The following is a 15,957-nucleotide window of genomic DNA, read 5'->3' as shown; positions in this document are numbered from 1 at the left end:
TGGCAAGAAACTTCTGCAGGCACCACCTGAAGCAGTAAGGCTTATGAAAGGTATCTCTCACCTTTCTGAGCTCACCTCTTCAAAAGGTCCCTTCCAACCTCAACTGTTTTGTTTCTTGTGTTTTTGATATTTTGTCTTCCTTTGCTCTGGTTCTTTCTCCAAATCTCTTCTTCTGCTCAGTCCCAGACTCCTTGGTTGAACAAGCCCTGCTCAGCCTTTCTAGCCCTTCATCTATTTGCTCCATAGACAAGCATCCAGCTGTACATCCATCTGCATCCATCTTAACACTTCTCCTTTTACTCAAATACTACCTTCACACATTAATTTCCTCTTTAATAAGTCTCAGCCTTTCTAACTCTGTCTCCGGAACTGTTTCCCCACATCCTTCCTCCCGCACCTTTAGTTCTGTCCCATTACCCTGCCCGTGGCAGGGGGTCGGAACCAGATGATCTTTAAGGTCCCTTCCAACCCAAACCACTCCATGATTCTATGATTCTCTTTGTATCTGTGCTCTCAAATCTCACTAGAATAAAAACCACGCTGGTGTCTGAGTAAGAGGTAGACCTGGACTGTGCTTGAACTTGTCCTCTACTAACCCAGAGGCCCTACCCACTCACCAGCTTTATGTGTTCTACTAGGAGAACAATATAGTTCATCATTACAATATTTTGAATCATCACACCATGGGAACGCCGCACCGTTTGTACGGTGCACACTTTGTACACCATTTTGTGTGAATGTGATTATTCAATTTAAAGCATTTCATACAAATACAGTTGAAGTCCCTTCCTATACACAAACAAGTGCACAGACAGGAACCTTTGTGCCTGCGCAGACAGGCAGCACAGTAAAAGTAGCACAGCAGAAAGACACCTGATGATAGAAGGAGGTTAAGAGCTGTGAAAAACAGATCTATGGCCTTCATTAAACAGTCATGGTGAAATACACTGGGATGTTACATACATTGGTCATAGCTGCAGAAGGAAAATCCCAAATATGTCAACTGTGACAAGTAGGATGTGGATTTCGCAAACTGTCCAGAAGAAACAGATAAATCACTTTTAACACTGATATTATTACATTTCTATGTTTAGCTATTACAACTCTTTGTATGCTTCTTTACTGGTTTTATTTTATACATTAAATTCACAGAATCATAGAATGGTTAGAGTTGGAAGGGACCTTAAAGATCATCCAGTTCCAACCCCCCTGCCATGGGCAGGGACACCTCCCACTAGAGCAGGTTCCTCAAAGCCCCATCCAGCCTGGCCTTGAACACCTCCAGGGATGGGGCATCCACAACTTCTCTGGGCAACCTGTTCCAGTGTCTCACCACCCTCACAGTAAAGAATTTCTTCTTTCTTCACAGTAAAGAAATTCTTTCTTTTCCTATAGAGGGATGTTAGGTCCTGGTCCGATTGTTGGTCTTGTTTTTCTGTTGGGTTCTCACATGGGGTAATAGCGATAAAAGAGCTAAAGGCCCTTCTCTGCTCCCTGAATCAGAGATGTCTATGCAAGCGTCTGTCTCCAGGTCAGCCTCATTTCAATATGCCAATATCCTGTGGGAAGAGAAAATTCTTCCTCACTGCCATTCCCAGATCACTCTGGTTTAAAAAAGAACTTATCTCCCCAGACTAAAAATGACCATGGAGAGCTGCTCTCTCCATAGGGTGTCACAATGCTGTGGGGTTTATTTTAAGGAAGGATCTAGCTGTTGTCTTCCACCCCCTAAAGCGTGGTTATAGCGAAGATGGAGTCAGACTGTCCCCAGAGGTGTACGTCTAAGGGATGAGAGGCACTGGACGTAAGATGCAACGTGGGAAATTCTGACTGAATGTAAGGAAAAGATGTTCACAAAGTGGTTAAGCACCGGAGCGGGCTGCGGTTGTGAAATCCCCATCCTTGGAGGTTTTCAGAAGGTGACCAAACAAGCCCCTGATGTAACTCTGAAGCTATCCTTGCTCCGAGCAGACGATTGTACTAGATGACCTCTAGAGGTCCTCTCCTCCCTAAATTACGCTACCAACCGACCATGTACAGGCTGATATATGGTGGCACAAGCTGATCCAAGCCCGGAAAACAGCTATGGAGGGAGGCACAAAAGCACTAACAGCAAATGGCATAAAGTGCCTAGAATAAGGCTCTGCGCTGCTCGTACCCTCAGTGCAGCCGGGCACGTCGGCATTTCACTGCAATACGTCCCCTTCCCATTTTAATCAGGGGTTTGTCAGCAGTTTGGCCCATTACTGCCTGAATTGTGACAAATTCTGACCCATTTCAAACAGATGGATCTGTTGAAGGATCCAGAAGGATCCCATTTCAAACTGGTTACTGGTTACTGACAAGATGAATTTGGCTCACTTTAGCTGAATATTTCACCTGCAGTGATCCCTTCATTTCCCTGAATTGTTGTGACCTGGACTGCACCCCAAACTGTTAGTCAGACAGGGGGGGCAGGGGGTTGTTCTGGGATAAGTTTCTGTGACCTAAAAAAATCCTCAGATCCTCTGCATGAGGATTAGTGATTAATGGCTAATGATTAACTTAGTGATTCAGCTGAGCCTTAATGATAAATGAAAAGCTTCTCTTGAACAGCACATGCCTTACTCTTTTTCTTTTTTTCATGATGAGAACCTAAATATGCCTACATTAATTTAAGAGAAATTAGGACTGGCACATAATTAACGGGGCTTCAGGATTCAGCCAGGAAAAGCTTTAAAATTTTCACATACAGGACTTTGAGCAGAGATCGGCTTCTGTCTTCCTGGGTGTGTGTGCCACAAACCGCGCTGCTCTGTGCCTAATCCCCAGGAGATGTGAATTATTACAAGCACTGGGAAGTCAGTTGTCCAGCTCGGCATGTTGCTAACACAGCTTTCCTTAAACCAGATCTGGATCAATTCATTCATCCCAGGTGCCTCTGCAGGGACGTAGTTTGGGGCTCCCGAGGTGCTGCTGTCAGTGACAGCAAACAGACCCCAATAATGTTCTTATAATCTTGACGTCTCGTTAATGATATATTTAATTTTTTTTAGTGTAGATAACTGGAAAAATCGTGCGTGTGGCTGTACCTGCACTGCTGGTTCCCCGGCAGTGGGTAGTGTCGGTGCCAAACTACATTTCCCAGGAGCCTGTTGCGTGGGAGTCTCCTGTGTCACCACACAAGGACCTCGCAGCTCCGCAGGAGGCACTTGGGCCGCTGCGGATCCTGGTGCTGGCGCTGGAGAAACATGACCTTCAGCAATTTGTCTCCTAAAGGACCCGGAGGAGAGCTGAGCTAGGGTCTGCTTGTCCTCCAGAGCCTCGCGGGGTGGCTGGTTAGCCTTGCTTCATGTTAGACGCTAGATGTCACCTGCAGAAGAAGAGAAGAGCTTACCTCTTCCAGAGAGATGGCCCCGGGCCAGCAAATTCGCTCTGTCAGTCTGTGCAGCGGCTGTGGCAGAACTAGGTACAGCTTCACCGGGATTTTCTGAGAGGGGAAGGGGGTCAAAATTTACTTACTGGGGGCAGGGGGAACTTCAGTCCCTGGATGCCTCGTTCCTCGGTGTTTGCTCCGGCTTTTCTGCTCCAGCAAATCTGTTCGTTCCACTCTGCTCCTCGTGACTTTTCAATAATTTTAGCCTTGCAAGTGTTTTATGCCACCTGACTGTGGCTGGAGGGAGGGGTGGTTTTTTTTCAAGTCAAAATCTTCGCCTCCAAGACCCAAGGGCTGCAGTCACAACAGGGCAGTTGTGATTAATTTAAATTTTGAGCTTGCTGGGTTTCGGGAAGAAAACGAGAGGCAGGATGATGTGTTGTCTAAGTTTGTAGCAAAGGGGCTGACTTCTTCAGGAATCGCCTTTGCATAGCTAATGCGGGTTAATTAAAGAAAAAATCAAATCTGACGTTTCTGGTTACAGTGAGATGTCTCTAAAAATGCAGTACAGTGAACTGCTGGCTGAAACGCAGGCAAGAAGCACCCTGGCACCTGCGTTGCACTACTTTGTGATCAGTAACTTATTTGTAATACTTCTCAATATCCTATATAATTTCTACAAGCTCTTACAGGCAAACCGGTTGCATTGCTCTAATGATTTGAAACTTCTGAATCTTTGCTAATCTTTAAACATGAATACCTAACTTAATGCACGAATAGAGTGTAAATCTGCTGAGGCTTTGACTGCATTCCCATAATATCACCAAGTCCTGCTCTGGAAGGACCCTGTAGCGTGGCATGTTGCAGAGGTATCCAACCAAAGTCAACCCCTGCTCCTGGGAACTCACCGCCAGAGACACCTCTGGCCTGGAACTGAAATTAGCAGCAGCAAATATGTGCCCACAATGCTCCAGGAGCAGTCCTGGGAAGCTGAGATTGAGGTGGACCACCTTCCCCGGCCACCAGTTATTTCAGTGAGAGAAATAACAGGCTAAACATGATTTTTGTGGCCAGATGTCACCAGCGTGGTAGGTCTCCCCTTATTCACATATATTCCCTGCTCTTTCTCTTCAGTAACATTTCCCCTGGATCTCACGAAAACTCGGCTGCAGGTCCAAGGTGAAGCTGCCGTCTGTCGCAGCGGAGCTGCCGCTGGCCAGGCGGTCCCTTACCGTGGCATGCTGCGCACCGCCGCTGGCATCGTGCGAGAGGAGGGCTTACGAAAGCTCTGGCAAGGAGCCACGCCAGCCGTCTACCGACACATAGGTGATTATCTGCTCACGACGGGACAAGTTTGGGTCCTACCTTCTGTGGCCAACAGCCTTTTGGTGTGAGCTTGCCATATCTTCTTGTACTTTAAATGTATCTGCGAGGACTTCTTCAGTCTACCCTGCAATCCCATTTCGAAATATATAGGATTCTGGCTCAATGTCCTCTCTTCCCTCTCTTCCCCATTCCTTCACAGCCTTAATCTAGCTTCTGGGAAAACAAAATATAATTTCCCTGTGGTTTTAGCAGGAAGGTTTTCAGCACACGCAGGCACTCAGAGTCCTCAGAACAATAAATATCTTTTATTTGAGGGAAGTGGGGATGGGCTGAGAAAAAAGGATAAGGTTGCAAGCGGTAGGATGAAGAAATGCATTAGTGGTTTGGCCCCAGGTAACCGCTTTCTGTGTTTTATTTGGAAATATGGTGACAGCAACAAACCTCAAAAGCGCTTGTGGGAGGCTTTGTGCTTGGCAGCAGCCGAGAGGGAAGCAATGCGGTCGCCTCTCCTGGGCATGCAGGCATAAACCCTGCTGCCTCCTGGCAGACACGTGGCTCAGCAGAAAGATTCTCCGACGTTAAGAAATTCTGGCTGTAGCTTTGCTGCCAGGCGGCCCCCTCGCTTTCCCCACTTTGATCAGGAATGGGAGAGACGCGGCCAGCTGACCCAGGCAAGCTCTGGAGTGTTTTACAACCCATCTCTTGATCTCTGTGTCGCAGCATGTCCTCCAGAAAGCGCAGAACTCCAAGAATCGTCTCCTGCTTTTGTTTTCCACAGTGTACTCCGGCGTTCGGATGGTTGCGTACGAACATCTCCGTGACTCCGTGCTTGGCAGGTCTGAGGATGAAAGCTTTCCTTTCTGGTAATGTTGCATATTTATGCTTTTGCCTGTTTGTGGATTGTCCTTACTGTAGAAGTCCTGCAGCCCGAAAACCCCTTTCAGACCAACAATCGGACCAGGACCTAACGCTCACTACCCTAATGAGGGTTAATACAAAGTAGGGGTTTAAGCACCAATCAGGACTTTCTGACTTCAGTTTCAGAGCAGTATCTTTTCATTCAGCTGGGAACAGGACTGAGAAATATTTAAATATTTCAAGGCCAAGTGCAAGGTCCTGCACCTGGGGCAGGGCAATCCCAGGCACAAATACAGGCTGGGCAGAAAATGGACTGAGAGCAGCCCTACGGAGAAGGGCCTGGGGGTGTTGGTTGATGAGAAGCTCAACACGAGCCAGCAATGTGTGCTTGCAGCCCAGAAAGCCAACCGTATCCTGGGCTGCATCTCCAGCGGCATGGCCAGCACAGCAAGGGAGGTGATTCTGCCCCTCTGCTCTGCTCTGCTCTGGTGAGACCCCACCTGCAGTGCTGCCTCCGGCTCCGGAGCCCTCAGCAGAGAAGGACATGGGCTTGATGGAACAGGTCCAGAGGAAACACAAAAATCATCAGAGGGCTGGAGCACCTCTCCTATAAGGACAGGCTGAGAGAGTTGGGGCTGTTCAGCCTGGAGAAGAGAAAGCTCTGGGGAGACCTTATAGTGGGCTTCCAGTATCTGAAGGGGGCCTACAGCTGGAGAGGGGCTTTTTGCAAGGGCATGTCATGATAGGAAAACAGGCAGTGGCTTCAAATGGGGACATGGGGCACTGCTTGACGTGCTGCCTGGGTCAGAAATTATTATGCCACTATTAACGAGGAGCGTAAGAATCGGCCAGTTTGGTGATTCTAGTGGTGTATTTTGGCCCAGGAGATGGAAATTTCCTGGCTACTGAAGAGGCAGATTGTGAAGGAAAAGACACTATTTTGTTCCTGTGTGTACAGCAGTTGTCACCCTAAGTTAAATCTGTGCATCCGTCCTGAGAAGACAACTGATCCCCAGAAAAAAACCAAACCCAAAGTCTTAGTTTTGCAGGTTCAATTCAGCAACAGTTAAATCTCACTCAACCCCATTTTGACAAGGCAAGCAGTATATAGCCACACAATTAACTCGTTGCCTGTGGGGAGTGAAGCAAATTTTTCTGTAAGTTTTGCAAAATTTGGTAATTTCTAATTGTTAAAACCTTATCACTGTTAAAACCCTATAATTGTTAAAACCTTAAAACCTTGGGTCCAAAATGTAACTGTTTTTAAGATGGGATATATAAAATCTAATACAGATGAAGTACTTGTCATGCCTGATGCTGTGGGAAGGGGGAACTCGGGATAATACAGAAATTGCTGGCTCTACTAAAATAAGTGGAACCAGAAAATTAACACAACTCATCTGGTAGCAATGGGAGATAAAGAAAAGTTTTATGTATCAGCAAGCAGTTTAAAGCTTTAGGTTGGCATTCAGTTATCATAATATATGGAGCACCGTATTCGTGTGCCTTACTCGTGTACCTTGCCATCCTGCCTGTAAACCCTATGTGAGGAGCATAATGTAACCTGCAGAGGAAGAAGAGCACCCTGGTGACGGATAATAACTTGATTTTTTTCCAGATGAGTTTTAACCATTTCTTAAAATGGACAAAAATATTAGACTACCTTAACTACCTGCAGTCGCCACAATTACAGAATCACAGAATCATCACAGAATCAATCATCACAGAATCACAGGATGATACGGGGTTGGAAGGGACCTCTGGAGATCATCTAGTCCAACTCCCTGCTAAAGCAGGTCCACCTAGAGCAGGTTGCACAGGAATGTGTCCAGGTGGGTTTTGAATGTCTCCAGAGACGGAGACTCCACCACCTCTCTGGGCAGCCTGTTCCAGGGCTCTGCCACCCTCAAAGTAAGGAAGTTCCTCCTTATGTTTAGATGGACCTTCTATGTTCAAGTTTGTGCCCGTTTCCTCTTGTCCTGTCCCTGGGCACCACTGAAAAAAGACTGGCCCCTTGTTCTTGGCACCCACCCTTTAAGTATTTGTAGGCATTGATCAGATCCCCCCTACAGACTAAAACGACCCAAGTCTCTCAGCCTTTCCTCATAAGAGAGATGCTCCAGGCCCCTAATCATCTTTGTAGCCCTCTGCTGTACCCTCTCCAGCAGTTCCCTCTCCTTCTTGACCTGGGGAGCCCAGAACTGGACACAATTATTACTTAGAACTTTGGCTGTTAGTATAAAGAATAACTATTTAAATCTTGTTTCACCTGGCTCACGCTGTTCAACCCTTCAGCTCGAGCACTGCAATTTGTGAAGATTTTCATTGTATTCTGGAGGGCTTGGGTTTTTTTTCCCCTATTCGGCAGGAAAGCTGTAGTTGGAGGAATGACTGCGGGTGCCATTGGACAGTTTTTCGCCAGCCCGACTGATCTGGTGAAGGTGCAGATGCAGATGGAAGGAAAAAGGAAGTTGGAAGGAAAGCCGTTACGGTTGGTTCCTCTCGAAGCTGGCAGTTTTTTCCTGTTAATGATTTACTCTTTGGCTGAGGGTGTGGTTCTTTCTGTTTTATGCTACCCCCTCTCCCCAGCTGCTCGGAGCCCTTTTGGGGAAGGGCAATGCCCAGGAGGCACGCAATGGCTCTGGGCAGCGAAGAGCGTGGGGGATCCAAGACTTCCTCCTTATTCCGTTTATATTCGCCTTCCTTATTCTGATGTATTGGTCCCCAGAGACCACAAACCCTCGCCCATCCTATATGTGCAGCACGTCCGTGCCAGCACTCTGCTGGAGGAGGGAAGGATGCTTTCTGAAGGGAAGCTGGGAGAAAGGATGGGGGAAATGGCTTGTGCAGGATGCAGAGGCCCGGGGAAGGGCTGGGTCACCTGCAGATAGCAGGGCTCAAGACCCTCCTGCAGATACCAGGACACGCTGCTCTTTGCATCCGTAACTGCTGGCGTCCCTTGGTGTCTCGTACAGTTGGTATTGCCACACAGCTGTGGGATCAAAGGGCTGGCTGTTGTTAGCGAGCAGGTTGCTGCTTACCAGGGCCACCAGTACGTTTGGTAAAATATCATGGCACGAAGGTCAAAGGTGGATCAAAAAAATGAACCAAAAAATGGATACGGGGGGCCAGATCCTCGCAATTGTAAATTGCCTTCCTGTGTGAGGACCTGGCACAGCAAAGTGCTGGAATATGCAAAGATTTCTCCATAGCTGGTCTCTCTACCTACTGGTTGCCTATTGATTTCAGGTTTCGAGGGGTGCACCACGCATTTATGAAGATCCTGTCCGAAGGAGGAATACGAGGACTTTGGGCTGGATGGGTGCCCAATGTTCAGAGAGCTGCTCTGGTGAACATGGGAGGTAAATTTCATAACTTGGTCTGCAGCGCTTAAGGCCACATCTAAGCTTTAAGGAGAGTTCAGCTGCTCCCCTGGTCTTTGTCTCTTTGTTATCTACACTGGGGACCTCTTTGAAGGGCACTGCAAGTGACTTCTGCCTTGAGTGTTTTGTTCCTGTGGAAATCAAGTTGCTTAAAAATAACAAGTTGTGCTTGAGTCTGAGGGATGGTGAGCTGGGAGCTGAGGGGGTCCCACAGCCAGCAGAGCAAGGACATCACCAGCCACAACCCAGCTCCCTGGTGCCCAAGCAAGGTGAGCAGGGCAGAGCCAGTGAAGGCAGCCAGGTTCCACCAAGATCCAGATCCTCAGGAAAGCATGTGGTGATAAAGCATGTTTGAGGCCAAGCCAGGAAGCTGAGCCAGTATCAGGTCTGGTGAGGGCCACCAAGGTCAGACACAGCCCAGTGATCACCAGTAGGTCCACGGTGATAAGAAAGGTCCAAGGTTGAGTTAGGGAGATGGTCCATGGGTCAGTGTCCAGATCAATGAGGGCCACAGCCCAGGCATGGTGTGATGGAGCTGCAGACAGGTGCACCTACAGGTAGTTCAGGCAGGGACCGAGGGTTATAAGGTGAAGTGGCTGCTCAAGTTCTTGGCTGATGTAAGAAGCCCTCACTCCTTGCATATATTTGGTTGGACTAGATGATCTTAAAAGGTCCCTTCCAACCTCTGTGATTCTGTGATTCTGTGATTCTGTGATATATGGAACATGATATAACTTCCATGCCATCATCTACTTTTTTTGTCTAACATTTCTAACGTTTTCATAACACTGCCCAGAGGTTGGAGAGGTAGAACTGTCCTTATCGCGATCTTTCTGGGTTTGGTTAATGAGTTACTTTGCAGAATTCTCCATTTGGGATCCATTTTACCATTTGTAGGGTAAATCAGAGAAGACAGTAGGAGAAGGGAGCATATACTCAGATGTCTTAACGACAGGACCTAGGTGCCACCAGAAACTGCGGGCAGAGCGCTAGCTGTGCCAATGGGAGGAGTTGCACTGGAAATTTAGGTCTTGCCAAGCCTCCATCCACGTCAGTAATGAAGAGACACCATTTACTTCTGAAAATGCCGTTTTTTCTCATTATCCTCCTTACAGATCTCACCACTTATGACTCAGTGAAACACTTTTTGCTTCTGAACACGCCGCTTGTGGACAACAGCGTGACTCACAGCATTGCCAGGTGCTATATTCCCCGATTACCCCTTTTCCACTGCAGAACGTTTCCAGCCTCGCTGTCTTGAGCTGCCTCTCTGTGCCAGCAGAAGCCCCCGTTCTTTGGTGGTGGTACCACTGATAAAATGCACCTTTATAACTTCTTTTTTTTGTGCCTCAGAGGATATCTTGGTACAAAGGACACCAGACAAAGGATGCAACCATGGCTACAAAACTGCCATCACTAGAAGGGCCTTGCTGATGCATCCAAACACCTCACGCATCTGTGAGAGCACAGGAATTGTCACTTTTCTAGAATTGCTACTGCTTTTCTGAATTGCTACTGAATTTTATCTGACCTAGTTTTAATTTTCGCAAACCGTAAGAATGAGCAATACAAACTCTGCAGAACTTTTACTCCCTTAAATGATGAAGAAATCTAATTTATATAAACAGCTAAAATAAATTCGTATCATAAATGGCCTGTTGTGGGTCCCCTATCCCTGCCTCAGAACTGCACACAGAGGTGAGGGAAGCTGGCGCTGGGACGACATCTGAGCAAGAGCCTCCTCCCAAAGCGAGTTTATGTTGTTATGAGATATTACCCATGATTTTATGATAACTGTTGTAATATATTATATCATATATTATTAGAACTGGAACCACGATGCTTAAATTGTCGTGATGAATCTTAGTTTCTTCTTTAAGCATCTGTTGCTGTTGGCAGTTGCTGTTCTGGCCTGGTAGCTGCTGTGCTGGGAACTCCTGCTGACGTGGTCAAAACCCGGATAATGAACCAGCCGAGAGATAAGCAGGGGAGGTACGGACACCTCAGAGACCGACTTTTTGGGAGAAAACTGAAACCCTGAGTCTCACTGATTTCACTGGGAGAGAGGTGCTAAATTTAATCTGCTCTTTAGAGGTGCTAATTTGCTCTTCGTCTTTCTGATGATCGTTTTACTGATTTAGTAAATGTCTGGGGGGCGTTGTTGTGATGGCCACCTAAGCACACCCAGTTACTCCAGTGGATTTGAGTTCTGATGAGACTCCAGTGAGCTTACAAAAGAGCTCTTGCTTGTAGAAATTTATCTGATATAGATTATTCTTTTTTTTTTTTTTGGGGGGGGGGGGGAAGGATTTTTTCAAATTGCCTATTTGTAATCCTAACAGTATTTGTTCTCCTTGCACGCTGCTAGAGGTCTGCTGTACAGATCTTCCATGGACTGCTTGATTCAAACTGTACAGGGCGAAGGGTTTATGTCTCTTTACAAAGGCTTTGTACCAACCTGGATGCGAATGGTAAGTCCCTTTTAACTCTCTTTACAAGGCAGTTGAACAATGCGGCATTAAAATGTAAGGAGTTCTCTCTGCGTCAACACTTTTCCAAAATTATTTGGGTCTCTCCATGTATTTAATTGCATAGTTGAATGTAGTGGATGACAAAACTGCATGCTGTGCCCCTTCCCCCACGCTGCCTCTTGCATCTTTTTAATCTGGAAAATGCTGTTCTGCGTAATTGCTAGTGATTTTCCTTGCTTTTTTTACAATTTCAGGCTCCCTCCTTTCTCCCTTCCTAAACTCTCCCTTGTTCCCAGCCCTGGACTCCCTTCACATTCCTCTTACTTTCTTTCCTCCTCTTGTGATCCAGGAATTGCTTTATTACTGCTCCATCCCGGATCTCACTTTTGCCCCTCTCGCGTTCAAGCCAGTAGCTTTTTCCTGTGTCCTGCTGGGCTGTTAAAGCTACATCTGCACAATTGAGCCAAACAGCAGTTGGAGCCTGGGCACTGGAACTTGGCTCTCTGGACTGTTAGTGTGGGCAAGGGACAATTCCCAACAGCGAATTTAGATGTGACAACCTTTTTTTTTTTTTTTTTTTTTTTAATTCTTTAAGAATTTAACAATATGGCTAAGTCTAGACTCTGGCTGCTGTCTTCAAGGTCTTGACGCTGCTTAATTTACCAGATTGAGCATTAAGATGGAAGGCAAAAGCCTCCCCTCTCTAATTTAACTGAGTACAACAGTGGCCACAGCCTCTGGTAAGAGCAATTACAGGAAGGTTCTGCTCGGTTGCTCAGTCCCCATGTCCCTGAGCCGGAGCACGTTCAGTATCGATGGGGTCTTTGCGAGTTTACTACTAAGCAAAAAAATTTTCATGGAGCATACGCCAACGTAGATTTCCCAAAGGCTTGTAATTTTGGGAATGTTTAGCGAGTGTTTCAGAGGAGCAGGAAAAGGTGTTTCCCTAGGAACAAGGCAGCCTTTTGCCAGACACCAATTTATTGCAAATAAAAAATAAAATAATTAGAGTAAATGGGTGCAGGACCTAAATTTTATGCAATAGGAACCATGTAATTTTCTGATTAGGTTTTAGAACAAGTAAACCCTTCAAAAAAAAATTAAAAAAAAATAAATTCCAGCATTCAGCCTGATGTAGCCCCCAAGTATGAAACATTTCAAATCAAACATTTATGGGTTGGCAAGCTGAAAGAGTTTTAGGTGTCCTGTGAAGGACTGGGTAGCCCTAACCATATGCAACACTACAATATTTGGATGAAAGACATAATGTGAGATTTTAAGCCTCTAACTTCGGTGTTTGCTTTCACAGGCTCCCTGGTCACTGGTATTCTGGCTTACGTATGAACAAATCAGAAGGATCTGTGGAGTTAGTTCTTTTTAAAATCATGAAACCAATATTCACAAAACAAAGAAGAATCGGAAAGCTGAATTCTCATTCCACAAGGCATCACCTGAGGGAACTAATTCATTTAGGAGACTGGCAGTAGGATCACGTGTATAGGTTGCTGCCCTAAATCCAGACCCCACTGGTTAGGAGTAGCCATGACTTAAGGATACTATTTGCTTGTCAGACTTGCTTGTCAGACTTGCTTGTCAGGATGAAATTGCCACAATAATACTTCAACTAGCAGCCAACATCAGCTTTCTGAAACAGTAAACAGAGGTAAAAAAAATCTACCAAGCAAGTAGAATATAATACTCTTTGCTTGTTTGATAATAGACATGGTTCCTATTGTTAAGGACAAAAGTAGGTTGAACAGCACAGCACTGAACATCTTCTGTGCCTAAGCAGTCCATATAATTATTTGGGAATTTTTGTTGTTATTACATTTGCACACACATAAAGAACTACCTCTCGTTAGTTTGATGCCTCAGCAAACCAAGCTTTTAGTGCTAGGAACTGAAAAAGATTACAGCAGCTTACCCGATTTCAAATTTGCTTTGCACAAAAGGTGGAAGGGATTGTGTTCCTCTTACTTCCCAGAGACTGCCTGACCTCTTCACTCAACTGTGTGAACAGTGTCCATGAATGAAATGCAGTCCTGGACCCAGGAAATCAAAAGCCTGGTTCGCTCTGTCCTCTTGAGGGACTCATAATACGCATGCTGTCCACAGAACTGAACTGAACTACTTGTCCTGTGAGAGCCCCAGCACTGACGTCGCAGACTGGGTCATTAAGGTACCACTTTTCCATGGAAAGACACTCTCTGCCCATTTTAAATCTAGATGAAAGTATAATGTTCTCTTCAAAACCGCAAAATGTTTGAATAGGAGTGATTTTTTTTTTTTTTTTTAACCTAAAGCTCTCCAGATTTCGTAGGAAAGGGTACTGCTGCTGTTTGTCACTAGGCTTATCTTTGGCAATCAGGAGGCAAAAATGCAGTATAAAAGCAAACATAATGTAGACAGAATAAAGCTGGCTTTGATTTAGCAATATCTAGTAATGAAATGATTGTACAAGACTTAATTCTCTGAGTAAATACTCGGCATTTCTTCTGGTCTTTGGAACTAGTATCTTCAATGTGCCAATTTCTGATTAAATACAGTTTGGGCATCTTCTTGGCTTGCACTTGTACTTTTTGATTGTATTGTAGATCTGTTGTGGCTGCATGCAATCGGGTGTGTGATTCCAGCCTGGAAAAATTCTTCTCACCGTTATTAGGGGGTCAGAAGTTTTTGTTCAGAAAAACTGTTATTTTTCTGTCAGTCTGAGAAACTAATCTGGGTGCTTTCCTTCTTGCACACCATCACCAGTGATTATAAACCGGCAGTAAAAGCAGCTTCTTCAGTTACATCCTGACTGGTCCGGCCTGCAATCTTGTTACTCGGATAACCCTGACAATGGATACGCAGAAGTACCTCATCTATTGAGTTTAAAAAAGTACTTTTAAAAGTCTTGAAGTGAAAAACTCTTTTAACTCTTAATAAAGTCCCCTTTTTGAGCAGGAAACACTAAAGAGATTTGTAACAGTGCTGATTCCTAGTGTTTTGTATTTAAAAATAAATAAATAATTTGAATAGGAAACCTTGCCACTTTCTGCATTACTTATTAGTGTTTTGTAATTGCAAATTGTTCAAGCAGAAGTTTCTACCCTGTGAAGCCCTTGGCCTTATTTATTTAGAATTTACCAGCTTCAGTTTCAGAAGCCAAGAGTTAGCCTGAGGATGGCACTGAGGTTCTTTAGCTGGACTCTCCTGTAGCCTAAGAAAGGCTTGCTGAAGTTCTGGGCCTTTCTCTTCCTCACACTTCTGACCATTGTCCTTAAAGGCAGCCCCATCAAAAGCTTAAAGGGCTCTCTGGAAAAATAGGGGGACGAAACCAGGGAGAAATCACAGGATTGCAGAGAATACATGCAACTGTGCAGTGTCAAAGCACAGGCTATCTCGAGGGGGCCACCAAACACAGCATCCATGTTTGCCACTTCCCAAGGCCCTCAGAGGTGGTCCTTGCCTGCAGCTGCCCCATCCATTGGCAGGACAGCCCCAGATGCTGCTGTCCCTCAGTCCAGTGTCACCCTCCCCATGGTGCAGATCATAGAATCATAGAATGGTTTGGGTTGGAAGGCACCTTAAAGATCATCTAGTTCCAACCCCCCTGCCATGGGCAGGGACACCTCCCACTAGACCAGGTTGCTCAAAGCCCCGTCCAGCCTGGTCTTGAACACCTCCAGGGATGGGCAATCCGCAACTTCTCGGGCCAACCTGTTCCAGTGTCTCACCACCCTCACAGTAAAGAATTTCTTCCTAATATCTAATCTAAATCTCCCCTCTTTCAGTTTAAAACCTTTACCTGTCATCCTATTGCTACACCCGCTTGTAAAAAGTCTCCCTCCAGCTTTCTTGTAGGCCCACTTCAGATAGTGGAAAGATGCAATAAGGTGTCCCTGGAGCCTTCTCTTCTCCAGGCTGAACAATCCCAACTCTCTCAGCCTGTGTTCCTAGGAGAGGTATTTTATCCCTTTGGTCATTTTTATGTCCCTTCTCTGGACCCACTCCAACAAGCCCATGTCTTTCCTGTGCTGAGGGCTCCAGAGCTGGACACAGCACTCCAGGTGGGGTCTCATCAGAGAGGAGTAGGGGGGCAGAATCATTTCCCTCAGCCTGCTGACCACGCTGCTTTGGATGCAGACAGGCCTTGGGGGAGGTGGGTGTCCCGTGTCACAGATGGAAGGCGCAGACCGGAGGGCGACAGGCAGAGGGCAACCTCCACCTCATGTGCTGAGGAAGCCCGAGGCGCTGAGGGAGCCTGAGGCACTGAGGGAGCCTGAGGGCAGCTTGCGGCAGGCCTGGCTGCGGGCGGAGGGGAGGCCCTGCGCGGCCAGCCCGCCCCTCTGGCACTCTTGCCCCTCTGGTAGGTTGTCTGCGGCCAGGCCGGAGAGAGCCGTGGAGCTCGAGCTGCCACCGGTGGAGGCCCTACCGTGGCTGCCGGCGACAAGACGCTCGCCTCAGGGACCGCCGCCACCGCCCCACCCCGCCCTCACACTGCAGCCGCACGCTGGCCAATAGGAGCCAAACCCTGCACGCACGTCCCGCCCCGGGAGCCCGCTCTGACCAATGGAGACTG

General features: G+C 46.6%; 1 protein-coding gene across 1 annotated transcript; it reads left to right on the top strand.

The window, feature by feature from the left end:
- The first annotated feature begins 3,345 nt into the window (after positions 1 to 3,345).
- SLC25A27 (solute carrier family 25 member 27) lies at positions 3,346 to 14,414 on the top strand. Its single transcript, XM_074153273.1, has 9 exons — positions 3,346 to 3,448; positions 4,490 to 4,681; positions 5,460 to 5,544; positions 7,908 to 8,030; positions 8,789 to 8,901; positions 10,038 to 10,122; positions 10,822 to 10,914; positions 11,291 to 11,393; positions 12,703 to 14,414. The coding sequence occupies exons 1-9, from the start codon at positions 3,346 to 3,348 to the stop codon at positions 12,772 to 12,774; spliced, it is 969 nt and encodes a 322-aa protein (XP_074009374.1). The 3' UTR covers positions 12,775 to 14,414.
- The last annotated feature ends 1,543 nt before the right edge of the window (positions 14,415 to 15,957 follow it).

This window comes from Numenius arquata, chromosome 9 (genome assembly GCF_964106895.1).
Source record: "Numenius arquata chromosome 9, bNumArq3.hap1.1, whole genome shotgun sequence".
Taxonomy (NCBI): Eukaryota; Metazoa; Chordata; class Aves; order Charadriiformes; family Scolopacidae; genus Numenius; species Numenius arquata.
The sequence above is the reverse complement of the archived record's forward strand: the minus strand, read 5'-3'. Positions and strand labels throughout refer to the sequence as shown.